Here is a 20,810-nt window from a genome sequence, read left to right as displayed (position 1 = left end):
AAAAATAGGGAGCTATACTTGCAGTCAAACAAACTGAGGGCGAGCATTGATATTTCCAAGCTATTTCACATATAACAAACAATTCAACAATGGGTAGAACTTTCACAACCTATCAGGTATAACACTATATCAAGTTTCACACATGCACTGTATGCTGAAGTACTTAACATGCAAAGCAGTGCCATAAGAAATATATATAACAATTTTGCACAAGTTTATTGTTTTTATGAGTTACTTCCTAGATTCCCTTCAGAAACCAGAAAAAGATTATAAATATCTTAATAAAAGTCTCTACATTTTTGCACTGGGATAAAAATGAACTTTATAAATTGTTTTGTTGTTGATTCATTTACCCCATATCATCTTCAAGCCTTTATGTGAATAGACTTTTGAAATAAATTTCTAGTTTAAAAATAATGTGGTAATAAAGTACAAATCCAAGCCAGTCAATATTACACTTTAACAAGTACAACCATATCAAAAGATATACAATATCCATTTGCTTGTGAAAACTGATTCACCACCATACAAGTTAACATTTTTTCCAAGCATTAAAACATCTTTTGACTTCCTTTTCTGATCCTATTTCAGAAGATTTGATTATACTGATTCATTTGCATTAAAATATTTTAGCAGGGGATGTTCTATAATGACAACAGCTAGCAAACACACTTCTCTTTGCTAGCACACAGAAACAATATTAAATGGGACAATTTATTCTTCTCCATTCTATCCTTACTTTTAAATCTTTGCTGTATACATATCTTAGTAACTCTCTGCAACTATCTAATTTATTTCCAGTGAATAATGCTATTATACTACGGAAAACAATAAATGTTCAGAAAATTAAATTTGCAGCATGGTGGGAGGATTTTAACTGATTTCTAATTCAGGTGATAATGCAATTTCTGCAGAAAATACAAATGATTCAAATCCAACAGGACTGTGATTAAATTGTTACATACTGAATATTAATATTTTGAGCACTGAGTCTTTTGTAGGCAACACAACAGTGTTAAGGGAAGCAGTGCTAAAGAGCCAATGTACATGAATGTTGCCTCACTCCTTCACAGGTTGGAGCAAGCATATATAGCCATATCCAACAAAATCTTCACTGTTGAGTACCAATAATTTTACAACTGTGATTTTTGTGTTAAAGCAGCTCCTTTCATTCTATTTAAGGCTGTTTGGCATAGGCTTCTCATAATGGCATCTATCAGAAAATTAATAATCATATTCATATGGCAAGAGTTACCTATTTGAATCTTCATGTTATTAGCATGTTGAATACAGAAACATTTTGCCTACTTTTTTCCACATGAGCTAACATGTTTCTGATTTGATAGAGGTTTCCAAATACTGTGTCAAGAGTATCTTAATGAAGTTTGTTGATTATTCAAACTGACTTCTTAAAAATAGTGATATCAGTTCTGCCAATTCCTTTCCAAAAGTTTATTGAGCAGAGAGGATACAAAGCAACAGAATATGCTGTCGGCATCTCTCTGTCTCTCTCTCTCTCCTTCACCACCACTTCTTTCCCCCAAAAAAGTCTTAAATTTATCCTATCAAGGATCAGAGGTCATGCATTAAAAAGAAGATAGTCTTGCTTTTCAATCCCACCCAACCTTTCCAACTACAAATAGGATGATGTATGCTACATTATCAACAGAAAGGCTGCCTGAAAATTCTACTGTTCTTCAAAACACAGGAAAACAAAGAGTGCGTGCATGCCCTTTTATTATAGGTTTAACTTTGGGTGAGCATGCTGATGAAATATGTGAAGGTTGAGGGAAATTGTCTATCATCGATATAAATAATCAGCTTGGATATTAGCAGCAATCTCAGCTTCCCACTTGTCCCCATTGTTGAGCAGCTTCTCTTTGTTGTATAGGAGCTCTTCGTGTGTCTCAGTGGAGAATTCAAAATTGGGGCCCTGCAGAGAAAGAGCAAAGAGATGTAGTAAAATCAAATCCAGACTGACATCTTAGTTAACAAAATCACCCACCCACTACCTCATTCACCTCCACAATGGCATCAACAGGACAGGCTTCCTGGCAAAATCCACAGTAGATACATTTGGTCATGTCAATGTCATAGCGAGTGGTCCTGCGGCTACCATCAGCTCGAGTCTCGGCCTCAATAGTGATTGCCTGTTGAGAAAAAGGATTCTCAGAATCAGGAGAGCACCCTAAGATTATTCAAAGTTTAGCTGCAAAATGTAAAATCCTAGCAGTGGGATTTCAGGCAGGAGGGTGTTGCCTCCCAGAGACCTCCTATTCCTACCGCTGGCTTAAAAATTCCCCATAAAAATTGACTACTCCTTTTCCAGTAACAACACTGGATGTTCCTGAAGCTGAGTTGCAAATGCAACCCATGGAAATTATCAAATCCTGCTTTAACTCCAGTTTTTGAAGTCTAGGCAACCCAAGCTGAAATTTATCCATACTATATTAAATTCATTTGGAATGAAGTACTTGAATCAAAGACATGCAACACTTAAGACAACTGAAGAGGGATAGAGTTGTGTAAATAGCACAGAAGAAAAGGGATTCTTGAAGACGAGTGCTTTCACTACAGCCAACAGAATTTTAGCATTAGAGGGAACCTCCATTCCTAAATAACTTTCCCTTAGTGATAGAGGAAAATCCCTGGTTTTAGCATTAACTCTAGAACTGTATGCATGTGTGAAGCAATCAGATGATGATATAATTTGGGCTAAACTCCAACATTAATAAAAAGTACATTGTTTCAATTCTCATTGTTAACAGCTTGTGAATGGAATTCTGCAGCTGAGAGACATATTCCTATACAGATTCACTGAGATCACAGAAACTCTTCACATATACATTGTCACATCCAGACTTCACTGAATTCCTTGCAACTTACTTGATCTTTATGGGACTTCTGGGAATGCACTTCCAGGAGGGAAATTTAATTACCTACCGGGCTGGAAAATATTAGAGCACAGGCTTTAGGAAGCTATTCAGAGCTTCATCTAGTTCCTTCCTGCTGCAAGAACAGTATCTTCCATCATACAAAAGAGAAAAGAAGGTGCAGCCATAGAGAAGCCACTAGGCCCATTGTATGGCAGCTCTTTAACACAACGTACAATTTTCATCTGTAGTATGTAACCAGTAGCTAGGAATGAAATGTTTTTTGCACAGAATTTTGCAATATTTTGGAAACAGTTTCTTAAAGCAGCACATGTGGGAAAAGAAGGAAAAAGTTGAAAAAAGAGGCCTCACCTGAGCAGGGCATACAGCTTCACACAGCTTGCAAGCAATGCATCGCTCCTCTCCAGATGGGTATCTGCGCAGGGCATGCTCTCCACGGAATCGGGGACTCAATGGGCCTTTCTCAAAAGGATAGTTGATAGTGGCAGGCTCTCGAAATACATAACTCATGGTCGTAGCTAAACCTAATGTTCAAATGGAGCACAATCACATCCTTGGTTTAAATAAGCCGTAGAAGGGCAAAACTGGTGCCCTTAGAAGGCAGGGACTGCAATTTTGTACTCTCAGTCATTTACCACATGAGATGAATGTGAACTGGAATCCAATTTATCTAAGAACACAAGGTTGCCAAACTCTGAAATGCACTATGCATCTCATCCTCAAGATTTACACAAGTCAGGAATCAAATGTATATAAAAATCTCACTAGGAACATTTTAGGATTTGAATAACAATTCTTGTAGGTTTCCAGCTTCAAAGTAAGTTGGGTGAAGATCTGTTCTCTCTTGTTCAAAAATACAGAAACCAAATAAGCTTTGGAAGCCATATTAGGCCAGAAGCTTCCATGCTGCCACTAAATGTACAGGAAAGGAAATTCCAGCTGAACGATAGGAAAAATCTTTACAGTAAGAGAGGTTCAAAGAGGAGCCAGCTACCCTCAGAAATGGAGGCCTCCCTCTTAGCTGGATAGGGAAGCTAGACAGGGATTTATTATGGTTACTTTAATTCGGATTCCTACATGAAAGAGAGGGTTAGACTAAATTGCAATTACTCCTTGTAGTACAGTTTTATAATGTACAGATGTTTTCTGTCTATTAGGAGTCTGTCTTCAAATGCCCATTCCAATTAATAAAAACAAAACAATTTACAGAATAGAACCCTTTTTCTCAACCTCAGCAACTTTGAGATGTGTGGATTTCTCAGCATTCTCAGGCCAGCAAGTAGGGCCTAGGAAAAGACAGTAAATGATATATCCAACTGTTAGGCTGCAAGGACAATAGGAAGCAAAATAGGAGGGAACAACTACCGTGTTTTCCCGAAAATAAGACCCCGTCTTATATTTTTTTGAACCCTGAAATAAGCACTTGGCCTTATTGCCAGGCCCTCAAAAGCCCAATTGGGCTTATTATCACAGGATGTCTTATTTTGGGGGAAACAGGGTAACTTCCTGTGGGTAAACTGTTTTATGTCACTTCAGCTAGCGCTCAGAAATAACTGCCATCCCTTTTCTCATTATTTCTCACCTCGAATAAGTTCTGTCCACAAGAGAGTCTGTGCAGCTTTGTCAGTGACCGATTTCCAGTCTGTTGGCTCCTCCTTTGCATTCACATACTCTGCAGCAAAACAAAAATGAGGAGGGAATTGTTGCCATTCCGACACCACAGAAGCATTTTATAGAAAAGAAACAATAAAGAGACATGGTTAACCTAGCGAGAATTGTTAAAACAAGAACATGGAGATCGTAAGATAAAACCAACTGACCAGCTGGTTGCAGGTGGATTTAGCTTTCAATGGTTTTCGTGTGTACAATTAAGAGAAAGATTGAATGTAGACAATAGGAGATTTGGAACTGAGCAACAGAAAACAGAACTTGAAATTGAAATGCAAAGATGAACATGTAATTGCCAAACTCCTCAACTCTTGCTGAAATTTGAAATGGAGGATAAACAAGTAAATGTATGATAAAATAGGCAAATAATTTTGGACATAGCATACTGTTGGAACAGTAGGAAAACATGGTTGGAAAGACTGAAATTCACATGTTATAACCTATAAGAGTGTTATAACCTATACACTGTTGGCATATGACTCCAAATTCTTCATACTTCAAATTTATGTTAGAAATGTGGACATACACGAAGAGCCATTTTTTTCATGCTTGGTGGACTTGTAAAAAACAAAACAGTAAACTTTGGGTTCAATACATATATTTAAAGATTAAAATTTAACTGAAATCAGAACTATTTTTTGTTGGGATTAATGGACAATTAGAAAAAAGATTATTTTTACATATAAACACTACTGAGAGGCAAGTATATGCACAAAAATGGAAAGAAGCCAAAATACCTCCACAGAGGAATGGTTGGTGAAGATGACAGATCTAGTACAGATGACAAAATTAACTTGTTTGCATAGAAAAAGATCAACTGCTATATTTATTAGCAACTGGAAACCCTTTATAGAGTTTTTGCTGAAGAAAGAAAAAAAATGAAGTGACGACTTATGGATTTGATGATTAGAAAGGGTAGATTACAGAAAAAAAGAAGCCTTTGATGTTACCTCAGAGAGGGTAAAATATAAATGTACATATAATTGCTATTAAGAAGACCAGAGGCCTCTTTTTTATTCTTATTTTTCCCCTTCCTTTTTTTTGCCTAATTGTTTCTTTTTCATTTTATATTAACTTTCTCCCTTATCTTTAACTTAAAATTTGTATTATTCCTAAATAAGAAAAAACTTCTTTAATGAAATTTATACGTTACATACATATAAAATATATCATTATAGAAAGATGACCACACTAATAAAGGATTTACTATGGAAACTGCACAAACAGGAGGATAGGTGTCAATGTTCTTAGGAAAAGTAAAACTTGCAAAGCAACATTTTCCATGCCCAAGAACACTGGTAACTATTTCCTTGCCTGTCCTATTCCCAGCAGAATCCATGAATTATGTTAGTAATGATGACTTCACAAGTTGCACAGTATGATTTTCTGGGCAGTAGATCTCACTGAGAAAGACTGTCCAAATTAAATCCTATGTTCCCCAAGCGGAACGTAGTAACATTTATATCCTCCATAGAATATGACTTTCAAATGTTTTCAATTATCTTGTGTTAGTAATTGCTACTTTCCTACAGTGACCCCTACTTAAAGTTTTGTGGATCAGATGATGCACTTACTATAAGAAGCCCTGGAAGTTGTGCTGCTGAGATGTCGGGTAATATTCAGGCACATCGGAATCCCTGAAGAGTAACAGCAATTTTATTTTGAAGCAAAAATAGAAATACTCATCCCAGAAGCCCCAAAGCAGGAATTTTCCAACCCACGTCCCCTTTGATATTGCTTTTTAAAAATTTTGAACAAACTCTTTCTAGAGCATCCATATAGATAAGCAGTTGTCTGGCAGCTATAAGCAACAAGGACAACAAATAGCAGAAGAAATTCTGTTGACTAAACTGGCTAGACCACGCAAAGAAGTAATTGGGCTGCCAGAGGAAGAATGTTCCCTCTATTTCCAGGAGAAACCAAAGAGCTCTTCATCCCGCTCGTCAATCCAAATCGCAGCTAATACAGGTAGTCCTCAACTTACACAAATATTCATTTAGTGACCTTACGAATCACAATGGCAATGGCAATTCTGGGCTCAGTTGTGATCGTAAGTCGAGGACTACCTTATTATGATGACCAGGATCATTTGCAAACAAGCATAATATAATTAGACCAATAGACTCTTTGAAGAGAAGAATATTTAGTACCTGTGTTTACAGGCAACTTATTACGCATTGGGATAAATGACAAATGACTAATACCATACTAAGCGCCAATTAAATCAGTGTGATTTACAGAACAAGCCACAACTGGTAAGTTTTACACACTGCAATAGGTTATAAAAATGGTTTACAACTCGCAATAGCTGTGGTCACAAATTACATCAAAATCAAAGAAACTGTATTACAGCTTAGCACAATGCAAGAATCCAGTCAGTCTGGCACGTCATGCCTATACTGCATCCTTATTATGTCCCCTTTATACTCTTCCTGTAAATACAGGGCACAGCTATAATATCTGAATTCACAAATGCATTTTAAAATTAAAGTTTTGTGAAACTTCTACTATAAGCTCTACCTTCATAAAGGGAATGTCATAAAATTAGCAAAAGCACCTGGCAGAGAAAATATTCTAAGGTGGATGCTGGAAAACAATATGAACTAAATTCCTACTTCATCAAACAATGATTTCCACAATATATGCAAACATACACAATTACACAGCACTTTCTCTTTGCACTCTTATGTGACTGCTGTCAGCTTAACTTAAATATCAGCAAAGAAGTCATCTAATATATTATTTCAAGAGATACAAATTTCAAAGAAACTGTTCAAAATCCAACAACAATCTATTATCACCTATTTCAAGATTTCTATTTAATTCCACAAGGATGATATAAAGTTAAAGTCAGTAATAGAACCTGAGTAAAAATTTATACCTTGTTAGATCCTGATTAATCATTATTTAGGGGAAAAATTCAAGGGAAATAAGTTCATCTTATTGGATGACATTGCCACCGTTGACTCAGATCCAGGTACTTTAATAACTTTCATCATGAGTATCCTGTCTCCAAATGGAAACATGGTTTCCATTGTTCAAAGTAAGAAACATATAGGACAACTCAATCCCCAAGATGTAATATAATTGGAAGAAATTCAACAATCCTGAAATAACTAGAAAATTCCCATCTACGTATATGATGGAAGTCAACTATCATTGCTTCATAGTGGTGGTGAAGTAGTAATCAAGACTGCAGTTTACTGAGCGGTCTGTCTTTCAGAGATCTAATTAACTGGAAAATGCAGTTAATTATATGAATAAGTATGAATAAGATTTTGTGAGTTTCTAGGTCAGGGGTGTCAAACTCACGTTGTCACAGCGGTGTCGCGTGATGTACTGGGACTTTTTTCTCCCTTTGCTAAACCTGGCGTGGGCATGGCCAGCACATGACACATCCAGCCCATGAGCCGGGAGTTTGACAGCCCTGTTCTAGGTAAAATCCAGTGTAGTTGGATTAGAGGACCCAGGATCAAGTATCTACTTGACCATAGCCTTCACCTAGTGACTTTGGGCCAGTCAGACTCATTCTCCCAATTCATCTCGCAAGAGAATGTCACTGTAATTCCCAGATAGCTTTTAGCAAAAATAAGAGATATAAATGCAATTAAGCTGCATGTAGTTTCTTACTGCAATCTACAAAGCATGTTCAGCATAAATGGCATTTTTTGAAGAAACTCTGCAACGCTACTTACCTGTCTGGGAAACCTGACGCACCATCCAGAGGACATGCATTTTCAGCTTGAGTCTAAGACTCCTCTACAAAAAATAGCAAGGAGAAAAAATGAAGTTTAAAAAACTTTAAAACCAAACCGGTCCACTGGTTATTATAGAAATCCATTAAATATCATAAGATGCCCTAAAGAATGAGCATGCTTGCAAGTTCAGCAAAACTCAGATGAGGTAGGTGCTAAACAATTTTTTTTGGGGGGGGGGGAGGAGAGAGAGAAAAGATAGAAACCTAAATACATTCAACTAAAAATAACTTTGAGCCTTGTGGGGCAATATTTCAAGTTCACAACACAGGGTTTCTCGACTATTTTACCCCTGACCATTTATCCATGAATAACGTGGTCCTTGGATTTAAATCTTGACTTTTTTCCTCTGTGAAAGTGTCTCTGAGTCAGCTTGTCAAAAGCTCCTAAAATAAGTAGGATTTTATTGATTGTTGTGGCTTTCTCAGCTGCTGGGGGTGAGGGTGGTCGTGTGGGAACATGCACCAAAAATACCAAAAACAGGACAAGGCTGATCCCATTTTGAAAATACAAAAGAGCTGAAAACATGGAAATCGCACCAGAAGCTATTCGGAATCCCCAAGTCAAAGGCCCGGGGCAACCCAACCACAATGCAAACACGGGCCATATTTTTGTGCAGGGCGCTGCTTACATTCAGAGAACCAAGGAGGGAAACGCAGAGAGTTTCAAAGCCACAAGACTCCGCAGACAAGAACCGTCCCTTCTAACACTTCGGACGGCTAAACTCCATCGAATGTCAGACAAACAACGGCGCGCGTGCGCAAATCGCTTCGCGGTGACCACTTTCGTCTGAAAATCTCGCCAGGAGCTTGCGCTATCGCCAAGCCTAAGTAACGCATGCGCATTTCTACGTCCTCAGGGCACTCTTGAAGGTCCCAGAGACAGACGCTGCTACGCTTCTCCCTCCCTCCCTCCCTCCCTCCCCCCACCCACGAATTCTTCAGCGGAAGAATTTCCGGCCGCCACGGAAAGCCAAGCAGGACATAAAACATCAAGAACGCAAAAACGGTGTTATCAACCACAGTTCTGCTCAGTGCCGCCGACAAGCGGCAAGAATAACTGGCACCAATCAGCACTTGGCTGAAAAGGCATTGGTTGAAAATGACCCGCGAGAGGCAGGATGTCTCCTACGCGCTTTGGTAGAACGCTCGGAAACCTCCCAATATTTGGGGACGGGGAAAAGATGAAGTGCCGCCGGTTGGGACGGAGACTAAGTCATTGATTGGCTGAATCACTGTATCATTGATCCACGATCCTGCGTGGATTGGTAGATGTAACTTATCGGGAAGATTCGTAGAATATTGGTTCGGTGGTGCTAGGAGTAGTCCTTATCTCTTTCATAATGCTTAGGTTGCTCATTTTAGTTACCATTTCCGTGTAAAACCACTTATTATTTGTAGTTGTCACCGGCTTCATAATTCCCAGGATACCCGTAATCATATTGTCTGGATCGTTTTTTGCCCCCATCCCAATATTTAAATTGGTTTGCGCTGCTAAAATTCTACGAAATAGTAGCTTTGGCTCACTTTATCCGTCACAGGGTGAAATCTGTACACTTCGTTTCTACCAAAGCAAATGTATGTCGTACGACCTTTTGTAAAAGCGTTGTGTAAGCGTTACTCAAGCACCCAGGACACGGTTATCCCAAAGGTGCTTTTTAAAAGGTAATTGGACTTTCTTGGTTTTTCCTTGAAAACGTTTTGCTTCTCATCCAAGAAGCTTTAGCTTCTGGCTGAACAGTGGGGAATGGAAGGATTTATATTCTTTGCAGTCATCTGATTGTTAGCTCTCTGAGTGGTAGAAGACGCTTGGGGGTTTATCTCTATCCTCAGGGTTACCCGAATGAGTGCAAATGGGTGTGGAGCCTTCTGAAAGGGCTGTGTTGTAAACAGGAGATGGATGGTGTCATATTGAGAGACGATTGCTCGGTTTTAACATAGATGGCCTCTTTGACCCTCTTTCAAACTGGTGGTCCTCTCTATCCAAGAATGTGGACTTTGCTGTCTTCAAAAGAGTAACTTGTCTTTCAGAGGCAGATGGACTGCTCAATCTTGTCCTGATGAGTTTGTTCTCCTGTGTTGCGCCATTCGTTTGTTGAACTTTTAACTCCCTTTTCAATTCTATGTTCTCAGCAATTTTTCATTACAGGTAGTCCTCGAGTTACAAATGTAATGGAGCCTGCCCATTCCATTTGTAACCCGAGAATTCGTGGGAGTGAATCTCGTACCTTGAATGGGATCACTTCCTCCTTTCGCCCACACATTTGCTAACCATTAAGTGCACTTTCAGGGTGGGGAAGGCTATGGGGGGCCTAGTGATGGAACAGGCCACCTGCTTAAGCCACCCAAGACCTCTCAGACCCCCTGAAATACCTCATGCTCCCAATTGCTTCCCCCCCTGTATCACATGTACTGGCACATGATAATTTTTACAACGTTCCAGTGAAAAACTTTGTTGAGTGTGTTATGTCATTGCTCATAATCATTTTGTGAATCACCCTAAAGATATCTCTCCAAGCCCATATTTCTCATTTCCGACCTCCAATTCTACCTTCCACTGCTTTACTATTTTTTCCATAAACATTCTAATGTGTTTATTGACACCAGTTGTTTCCAAACATTTGATGATACAGTTATGTGGCAATGAATCAAACACCTTTTTATAATCAATTTGGACCATATATAAATTGATTCTTCACATTTTGCAATTCTCCCAAAACATTTTCTCACTCAGAAGTTGATATTTTGTATGTCTGGTTTTTCTTTTATTTCCTTTTAACCAGTCGCTGATGTCTCCTTATACAATTTACTTCATTAAGCTCTTACCCCAGCTAATTGGGTAAGCTACTCAGATATTTGACTCAAAAGCCATGCAGTCGATCATTTCCAGATGTCCACTTTTTAATCCCTTTCATTTGATTTTTAACCATTTCTTTGGTTATTAGTTCTTTCATTTGATTTATGCTAAATACATCTATATTCATTATTTTATCCATCTAGCATTTTTATTATAATCTTTTTGAGTTTCCGATAGAGCTTTCCAAAATGAAATATTTCCTTTTTGTTTTGTTTCTCGTTTTTATAATTTCTATTGCCATTTATACTTTAGTAGAATCACCTCAGGTTTGATTGAAATAGCTGGCTTTCCTGACGTTGGATTATGCGTGCTTCATAGCAGTCAGTTTTCCCAGCTATGACTCTTATTTTTTGCTTTATGATTTCCAAAGCTTCTTCAATTTTTCTTGTGCTCATCCAATATTTTTTAGTTAGGCTTGCCCTGAGCCTTACATTCTTCAATTTCTGTTCTTTCATGGTCTTTAAATTATTTGAATCTGATCTTAATTTCTCTATCTTGGTCTCAAGTCTGATCATGTACTTGATCAGGGATTGAATATGATGTTGCTTTTGGTATTCTAATTTCGATATTTAGTTCTTCTGTAACCACTACTGCTGTATTTTAGACAAGCTGACTGGTCTCTTTGATAGATGTTACTTTAATGCTTGCAAGTACCTTGCAAGCACCTTCATATCCTTCATTATTGTGTCTGATCTTTTTTGGCACTATGTTCAATGCTGGCAATCTTTCTCGTTCTACTAGTAATTCTGCATTTGCAGAATTTTAATTTTCTCTTTTAATTCTTCTTGTCAGGGCCACTTCAAAGGTTGTTTCAGTTCTGGCCTATTCTGGTTCTGTTATTACTTCTATCCTTTATATATGCAATTGTTATCTAAGTTTCTTCTACTATTCTACAATTGTTTTGGGGGGTCTTCCCTTTTCACTTTTTTTCTGAGTCTCTTCCAATTCTGATTCCCTTTTCTGTTCGGTAATGAATCTCCTTTGATCTGCTGATTTTTGTTTAGGCAATAACCAGTCTAGTATAGGATTCTTTTTCTGATTTCTTACCATAATAAGTGGGTTGATGGATATACTTAGTCTTGCTCTTCTGCTAAGACTTGTCTGACCTGGGTTACACTTTTGGTTGAATATGCTACTGTAATCATAGCTCTCAACTCATCAGAGCATCTTAAGGATTTGAGCTCCATTTTTGCAACCTGCCAAAAGAATTCATCTCCCCTCAGCAGGCAGCTCTTTCAGTCAGCCTCCCAGAGGCAAGAGGGATTCCTTTTGGCAGGCAGCAGCAGTAGCTTGAAATCTGCCCTGCCAACTTCCCCACTGACTTTCTGCGGAAGCTGCCAGACAAGACTGCAGATCACATCACAGACACCGTGGTAACTGGTTATAAGAGCAAACAAGTTGCCAAACATCCAGATTACAATCATGTGACCATGGGAATGGTAGTGCAATATTTTGTGATGTCCAGAAGTACTTTAGAGGCCCTTTCTGAGGTTGTCATAATTCTGGAATCTTGTTAAATGAACAGTTGTAAATCAAGAACATAATCTTTGGTAATGACACATGTGCCTATGAAAGGAACCATATTTTGGAATATACACTGCTCAAAAAAATAAAGGGAGCACAAGCAGAAGACATCCGAGATCTGAATGAATGAAATAGCCTTATTAAATACTTTGTTCGTTACATACAAGAGATTTGTGTTCCCTTTACACTGTTTGAGCCGTGTATAAACTACTGTATGTAAAGAACAAAGTATTTAATAAGGCTATTTCATTCATTCAGATCTCGGATGTCTTCTGCTTGTGTTCCCTTTATTTTTTTGAGCAGTATATTTCAAATTGCAACACCTCTGGTGGGAGAGACAAGAACAGCATTTTCTCAGGATGCCAAAATGTAGAAAACATGAAGAAATATAATTGAAACTTATGTCACAATGTATAATAACGTTTCCCCACCCCCTCTCTCCGCCCATCTCGCCAAAGGTGACCCTTTATATAAACTAATAATCTGGAATAGCCCAATTAAATTTGAATAAAAAGTGCTATACTGATTTGTAAAGCTAAAATATTATCCAACTATAAAATGAGATTATATAAATAGATATGAATAGTAATATTATTATGTATTACCTGGTGTTGGTTTTGCATACTGTGCTCATTGTCTTATATCCCAGGACATAGCTTTCATCTAATTTAGCCTTTTTATCTTTTTTATATTCTTTATTCCTTCTTATATATTTACATTTTTGTCTTAAGCCAAGATGATTTAAGAATCTGTATGTGATCTGAGCAATGCATTGTAAGATCTACCCCAACAGATTAACCAACTAATTAAATTTGTATCTCTCAATAAGTGTTCATCAGTACTGATAAATGTCTGAATGCCTCTACTAACAGATGGATAGTTGCTGCAAAAACAAAACAAAAAAGGGAATGCATTCTGGTTGGAGATACTGTACCTGTAGAAGGCATATGTTATGACATCATTCATTCTACTAATGCAGTGTTTCACAACCTCCACGAATTTAAGGTGAGTGAATTTCAATTCCCAGAATTTCTCTAGTTAGCATACTTATTGGGGAAATTATTGGTAGAGTTGAACTCTACCCAGCTTAAACATGTAAAGGTTGGAAAATACTGTACCGATGTATCTCAAATGAAAGGATGCATCATTGTCAATCACTGTTAATAAATGATTCTACAATCATTGTTTACAGAACATTTTGTTACTCCCTGAAAACTCTTTGTATCCATTCAAGAAACACAAGTCTATCTGATTATGATTTACTTGCAACTTTAAAATACCATGGTGCTCTTTATTTTTATTATAGCAAATTGCTTTCACCTTCACTTCACTAAACATTTCACTTGAGTATTTATTCTTTAAACTTTGTTGTCTTTGTTTCCTGATATCTACATTTCAATCAAAAGCTCCTGCTATAGGAATTAATTTTTAATTTTATTAGGTTTTTATTAATTTTATTAATAGTATTATATTAGGTAATTCACTATGTCAGTTGATAGCACTATTAAATAATTAGTCAACTATCTGCATGGTTTGATTCAAGATCCTTATTACAGAAGGAAAACATTTGCTTGAAAATGCAAAGCTGCAGGAAATCTCAATAAGATTGCAGTCTTCAACAAAATTACATGGAAATAAGTCTCTGAAATTGATAGGACATACTGTATTTTAGATTGTTATGATTGGGCTGGGTAGTGTGAGTAATCACTAATGGCATAAAGAATCTGATGTCAACCATTCCATGTTGGAGAGAAGGTTTACCTCTCTACCAAATACTTAAAGCTAAAACTAGGCCCCAAGTTTTTAGGGCTGTTCCCAGAGGTGGGCTGCTACTGGTCCACACCGGTTCCAGATGTTAATTTTCTGAGCAGTTCAGAGAAGCAGTTGATGGAAGAAATCTTTTCCCACTTTACAGGGCTAATCCTGCAAGGGAGGCAGGAAGGAAACATTCTGGTATGCCTGTATTTCTAGCCTAATCCTTACCTTAATTGCCCTGCTGCTTTAAGTGTTTTCAGAAACTGCCTCTGGGTTAAGCTTGTTACATTGTAAGCCTTACTCCCAGTCTTTCTGTCTGTAGACTGAGCTTCTCTGGAGTTCCCCCCCACCCCCGGAGTTTTTTGTGGTCCTTTTATTCCTGGGGCTTGACTTTCTTAAAAATTGTTAAAGGGTTGTTTTAAGCTTTTTGGAGTATACTTCCAACACAGTTGGAACAGCTATTTACAGAAGGGTTGGCATAGCCATAGAAGAAATGGCTGAGGATGCAAGCTTGGAATGCTGATTTTTTTACGGCCTTTCTGGGGGCATGTGATCTTTCCTTGAATCTGGATGATTACCTTAGGATATCTTGTGAGGTGAATGAGACCAGCTGGTATCTTTAAGTGGTGCAAATGGATCTAATGATTGCTTTTCCTGGGTGAGAAACTCTGCTTTGTCAGTTCACTGAGCACAGAAGTCTTTTGTCTATGGGGATTCTTCAGTCATCCAGGTCATGGTTGTCCAGAAAGTTCAGTTGCCTCTTGAAAAAGCACCTTTGGGACAGGAATCTCTTGCATTGCTTCGGAGTGGGCAAGGCACATGATTGCTCACTGATAATAAGTGGATCCTCCTTCCAATTTGTTTTAGTTTTCTCTCATGATAATATGGCATAGTAACATGGCATCAATTGTAGAAAGTTAGCACCCACCCCTCTCCTAGAAGAATGAAATATTTTGAGAAATATTAAAAAGGAAGAATATATTTCCCTGAATGAGAAATGAAGAAACATGTTTTCTTAGAGGGAGAAAGCAGCCCCCACCTTCCTTAATAGCCCACAGAAGATGTCAGCACTTAAGAGTTAAAGAGATAGATAGCTATATTCATAGGCAAAAATTCCCTGCAGCAAGGTCTGAACAAAGGCAGAATGGGATTAACCCTAACTCACGATGTTAATTTGTCTCTTTAGCTCTGCATTTTGTAGCCCAAATATGCCCACCCACTTTCTGGAGAGCTTAAGTGATCTCTCTGCTAAAGAGTTTCACTTTATGAGCAAGAGTAACTTGGCTGCTGATAGTTAGCCTTGTATTTTAACTATTTTAATTCCTCAATGTGCTCTGGCAACCTGCCTGATTTGTAACTCTGGGTTGCAGGTATTCATGAGGAAAAGGAAGGTATTCAGACAGAATGGTTTAGGTTTCCATGACGGCTCATTGATTTTCAGTGTGTATTTCCCCCATTTCTAATATAATGACTGGTATTTAGGGCAGCTTTTTGCAAACAAGAAGAAGCTTTTTGTAGTTTTGCATAGGTAATCCTTGAGTCTTTGGAGAAAGGCGGCATACAAGTTGAACAAATAAATAAATAAAATCCTTGACTTACAACAGTCCGTTTAGTGACTATTCAAAGTTACAAGGGCACTGAAAAAAAGTGACTTATGACCATTTTTCGCACTTACAGCCGTTGCAGCATCCCCACGATCATGAGAGGGTGGGCGAGGCAAAACATCCCTCAACATAAGTGACATCAAGTTGGCCTCATCCACCCAGCCAGTCATTAGGCCAGAGAACCAGTTGTTAAAAAATTTGCAGCCCACCACTGGCCATTCCCCATTGTGAGAATCATTAACCCGGTCACAGTGAAATTGAAACTTCCCCACCTTCTGGGGAAGGTACACCCAGTTTTCCATGGTAGCCTACTGAAACCGGTGGTAGGTTCTGAGCTAAGGTGGGCAGCTTGGGTGGCCCTAGGTACCATAATGATGGAAGGGGAGACCCATTACGAGGTAAAGCGAATCCTAGATTCCAGGCTGTATAAGGACAATACGTGGTTCAATGGAAAGGATACCTTCTATCATCAGGATATTGAAAGAAATATAATTAAAGGTTGCATGTCTGAGCTTTAGAGCATCACAATATAGAAAATGCATTGTCAACAGAATATGTTTATGTGCAATAACATGTATTACATCAGCTTTGAATTTCTTTAAGTTGTTTAATGAATCCAATGTTTAAATATCCACTAGGAAATACTTGATCATTTTACAAAGACCATCCATGCTTCTATCCTTACTGGACAACTATATAAATCAGAATGATTGCTCCACTGTAAAGAGGAGCTGTACTTGTCCATTTTTAACAAAGAATATGATGCTTCTAGATTTTTTTAAGCAGAATTAATTTTATGTGTTAAAGGCAAGATGAAATTTTGTATGTAAATGTTAATTATATAAATAGTCCTTGCTGGAATTGAGAACATGTTGTATATCCAACAACGGTGCAAAGAGAATTGAAGGGTCCCTAAGTTTTCTAACCACTGCTAAATGTTGAATTTACTAAAGGTTGTATAGGATAAAGAAAAAATGTAAGAAGCAAAGATGGCAAAAATAAGGTTTGTCAGAACAGAGAACGTTTTTCAAGGATCTTTGAAGGTGATGAAGCAAAATTTAAGGACCAGCTGATGAAGGAAAAATATCTCTCAACTCTACAGCAAACTTGTTGGTCAATGTTCCTTAAGAACACAGGTGATGTGATTTAATGCCTTACAACAAAGTGCACATGCCCTTACGCCTGACCTCCGTAGAAGCAACCGCTATTCTCAAATTACTATCATTGTATGGTGGGTAGCGCATTCTGTTGATTGCTTCCAGGCCTATGTAGCGCAAGAGACAGCCACGGAAGTGAGTAAATGTGTCGAAAGTAAATTTGCCGTGGTACTTGCCCAATCCACTGCATCCTGCAATATTAAAAAAAATTCAGATCAAATCTTGCACACACTTGTATTTTAGCTGACAACACAACTTGAGCAGCCCTTGTAATTATTCTTGTTCAAGATAGATAATAGCTGCCTTTAAAAAACTTTCTTCATAATACTTACCACAAAAGGTTTTATATTCAATGGATATTGAACAACTACTCTTAAAGAAGAAACTAAAGAAGAGAATCCCATATAGACAAACAAAACTTGGTTAGATAATTTCCTGGCCTACTTTGTTTTATGGTTGGTGAACTACAACTGCCTTAATCCCCAATAAAATGGAATTATCCATATTAAATCATCATATCAAATGTTGATTTACACAGCATGTTAAGCTGTGTTTAGTGTAATATGTGACCCTATTAAACCAGAGTTGTTTATATTTTGATATTGTTAGCACCACTTACAAAGTTAAAATAATGAGCCTCCTCCCCTTAACACCTGCTTTCCAGTATAATGTAGACCAGGATACTTTCTGCTCTCTTGTTTTATTTATAGATGAGATAATCTGTCATCCCTTAGGTCCATGATGGCGAACCTATGGCATGCGTGCCACAGGTGGCACGTGTAGCCATATCAGTGGGCACGCCAGCTCAGCTCTGGCGTGCATGCACACGCTGGCCATCTAATTTTTGGGCCTTCTGGGCCCACCAGAAGTAGGGAAACAGGCTGTTTCCTGCCTCCGGAAGGTCGGGGGGGGTGGGGAAGGCCCATTTTTCTTTCTCACCTGGCTCCAGATCCTCTCTATGCATTTGTGGAGGGCGAAAACAGCCTCCCCCCCTGCCTCGGAGGCCCTCCGGAGGCCTGAAACAGCCCATTTCCCAACTCCCGGTGGGTCAGCAAAAAATGTCATTTCCTGTCCAACCGGGAGTTGGGAAATGGGCTGTTTCAGGCCTCCGGAGTGGGTGGGGAAGGCTGTTTTCACCCTCCCCAGATGCATAGAGAGGATCTGGAGCAGGTGAGAAAGAAAAACAGGCCTACCGGGCCATCATGTGCCAGGAGCGGGGGGGGGAAGGGGGGTTGCACGCACACGCGCAGGATGGGATGCATAGAATTATAGATGTGGGCACGCACATGCATGAATCTCCCCCGCCTCTCCCTCCTGGCACGCGATGGCAAAAAGGTTAGCCATTGCTTTAGGACATCCTTTCAGTGATGTTTCCTTAACGGATACCGCAATGTCTTCAAAAGTTGGCACAGCTTCTAATAAACTGCTTTTATTGAAAACAGCTGGGATACATTCAGAGAAGTATCTGCCTTGAAAATAGCCCACGTTGAACTGTATAGCACAATCAAGCATCAGTACCAAAAGTGTTTTATGACATTTTGTATTATATCCTAAGCTGTTTTATAATAATTGTATGTCATAAAATGATTTTATTTAATTTGCCAAATTTCAATATCACTGGAGTCCTGAATTCCAGATTATAGACGCATTCTGTAAATTAACCCATTTGAGTCAAAAAGTATGTCCTATGATTGGTGCACTGTTTTGCCCAGTTAAAGGTTACATGAATCAAGTTTTAGTAGTATATTGACAACCACCTAGCTTGTAGCACAAAGGGGAATTTACTATTCGAGCAATTTGTTTTAACCTGCAAATGGTTTAAAATTAACTTTTAACATTTTTTGTCTTTAGTCTGATGAAAAACATCATCAAGAGGGAGTACTTGTCTGTTGAGAGGGAAGGATAAGGATAGAGGTAAGAAATAGAGATAACATAGAAAACTAATCGTACCAATGCCACCAAATGGTAGGTTAACCAATGTTGCGTGCAACAAGGTATCATTACCGCAAAAGCCACCACTGGTAGTACGGTCCAGTACCTCATTCACAACCTATAAAGAGAAAAAGAATAGAAGAGTATTAGGAGTCCCGTCCTTAATCTTCCAGACATGAGTTTGATTAGCTCTCAGCTCTATAATAATAAGAGTCACGATACCAACAAGGGTCTTTAACCTTTGGGCCACTACAAACATTTGGAATGTTGAAAATGTGCCACAGACACACTCACAAAATAGCTAATATTGTAGATGTAGTCAATTAGCAATTGGAAGGCAGAAATAAAGATTATCTATGAATCTTAGTAAAATAGTTGAAAGATTGAAAATGCAAACGACCCTTTTTTGGACTCTCACACCCTGTTTTCTACTCCCATGATTCATACAGAGCCAAGAGCAATGAATGGAAATAAAAATGACAAGTTTGGCTAATATAATCAATGCCCTTTCTCAAGCAAGAGCTTTACAACATACAGGTAGTCCTCGATTACAACCATTCATTTAGTGACAGTTCAAAGTTACAGTCGCACTGAAAAAAGTGACATGACTGGTTTTCACTCCCATGGTTATGTATCAAAATTCAGGCAACTGGCATGTTAAGAGCCGTGGTGGTGCAGTGGTTAGAATGCAGTATTGCAGGCTAATTCATCTCACTCCTGGAGTTTGATTCCCACCAGGCTCAAGGTTGATTCAGTTTTCCATCCTTCCGAGGTGGGTAAAATGAGGACCCAGATTGTTGGGGGCAATAGGCTGACTTTGTAAACCGCTTAGAGGGGGCTGTAAAGCACTGTGAAGCCGTATATAAGTCTAACTGCTATTGCTATTTATGACAGTTGCAGTGTCCCGAGGTCATGTGATCACCACTTGTAACCTTCCCATCTGGCTTCCAACAAGCAAAGGCAGATTCATTTAATGAATGCATGATTCACTTAACAACTGCAGTGATTTGCTTAACAACTGTGGCAAACAAGGTCATAAAATATGGCAAAACCCACTTAAAACAACAGAAATTTTGGGCTGTATTGTAGTCGTAAGTCGAGCAGTACTTGTACACTCAGGTGTTTGTCTCAACTTCTCTTCCCAGATAAAGGGAAAAGTTGTATTTTTAAAATGCAAAGGCAGAATTCTGGGTTACAGAACAAGAAATGTTAGTGCCTGAATTTGGGGGGAGGAAATGGAGGATGCCATCTCCCCACCACCTCTGATAAATAGCTGAAATTACCTTCCAAGAGGTTGAAGGAGGCTCAGGGACAGAAAAAAAGAGGACTTTGCTTCAGGATTCAGATTATTAGCAATAGGTGACTGCTATGGTTAGAAATTGAGCCTTGGTGGCGCAGCAGACTAAAGTGCTGTTAACTAGCACCAGCTGCCTGCAATTACTGCAAATTCAAATCTCACCAGGCTCAAGGTTGACTCAGCCTTCCATTCTTTCGAGGTAGGTAAAATGAGGACCCGGATTGTGAGGGCAATAAACTGACTTTGTATAAAAAAGAACACCACTTAGGGGCCCCCGAAAGCCCTACTAAGTAGGTATATACAAAAGTATGAAGGCTATTGCTTAATGCATTGTAAACCGCCCTGAGTCTCCGGAGAAGGGCAGCATA

General features: G+C 38.6%; 2 protein-coding genes across 2 annotated transcripts in view; both read right to left on the bottom strand.

Moving 5' to 3' along the window:
* Positions 1 to 213: 213 nt before the first annotated feature.
* On the bottom strand, positions 214 to 9,131 carry NDUFS8 (NADH:ubiquinone oxidoreductase core subunit S8). The gene is made up of 7 exons (XM_070957012.1): positions 8,949 to 9,131; positions 8,258 to 8,321; positions 6,137 to 6,199; positions 4,477 to 4,566; positions 3,246 to 3,418; positions 2,022 to 2,150; positions 214 to 1,933 (listed from the first exon to the last, which is right to left on the bottom strand). Exons 2-7 carry the CDS (start codon positions 8,295 to 8,297, stop codon positions 1,802 to 1,804), a joined length of 627 nt encoding a protein of 208 aa, XP_070813113.1. The 5' UTR covers positions 8,298 to 8,321; positions 8,949 to 9,131; the 3' UTR covers positions 214 to 1,801.
* An 8,079-nt stretch (positions 9,132 to 17,210) lies between these two features.
* Positions 17,211 to 20,810, bottom strand: part of LOC139310385 (aldehyde dehydrogenase family 3 member B1-like) — a 50,377-nt gene continuing 46,777 nt past the window's right edge. The window contains exons 11-12 of the mRNA XM_070934545.1: positions 19,164 to 19,263; positions 17,211 to 17,404 (exon numbers count right to left, since the gene is read on the bottom strand). Of these exons, the coding sequence (XP_070790646.1) occupies positions 17,211 to 17,404; positions 19,164 to 19,263 (294 nt within the window). The remainder of the gene's footprint in view (positions 17,405 to 19,163; positions 19,264 to 20,810) is intronic.

This window comes from Pituophis catenifer, unplaced genomic scaffold (genome assembly GCF_029215685.1).
Source record: "Pituophis catenifer annectens isolate HBS135680 unplaced genomic scaffold, rPitCat1.0.hap2 SCAF_1, whole genome shotgun sequence".
Classification (NCBI taxonomy): domain Eukaryota; kingdom Metazoa; phylum Chordata; class Lepidosauria; order Squamata; family Colubridae; genus Pituophis; species Pituophis catenifer.
Note: the sequence above shows the minus strand (reverse complement) of the source record. Positions and strands in the feature narration are given on the sequence as shown.

Coding starts and splice junctions, on each gene's coding strand:
- NDUFS8 (XM_070957012.1), bottom strand. CDS start 8,297: ATGCATGTCCTCTGGATGGTGCGTCAGGTTTCCCAGACAG. Junction 3,419..4,476: donor GTGGACAGAACTTATTCGAG/GTGAGAAATAAT, acceptor TTTGAACATTAG/GTTTAGCTACGACCATGAGT. Junction 1,934..2,021: donor CTGTTGATGCCATTGTGGAG/GTGAATGAGGTA, acceptor CTTTCTCTGCAG/GGCCCCAATTTTGAATTCTC.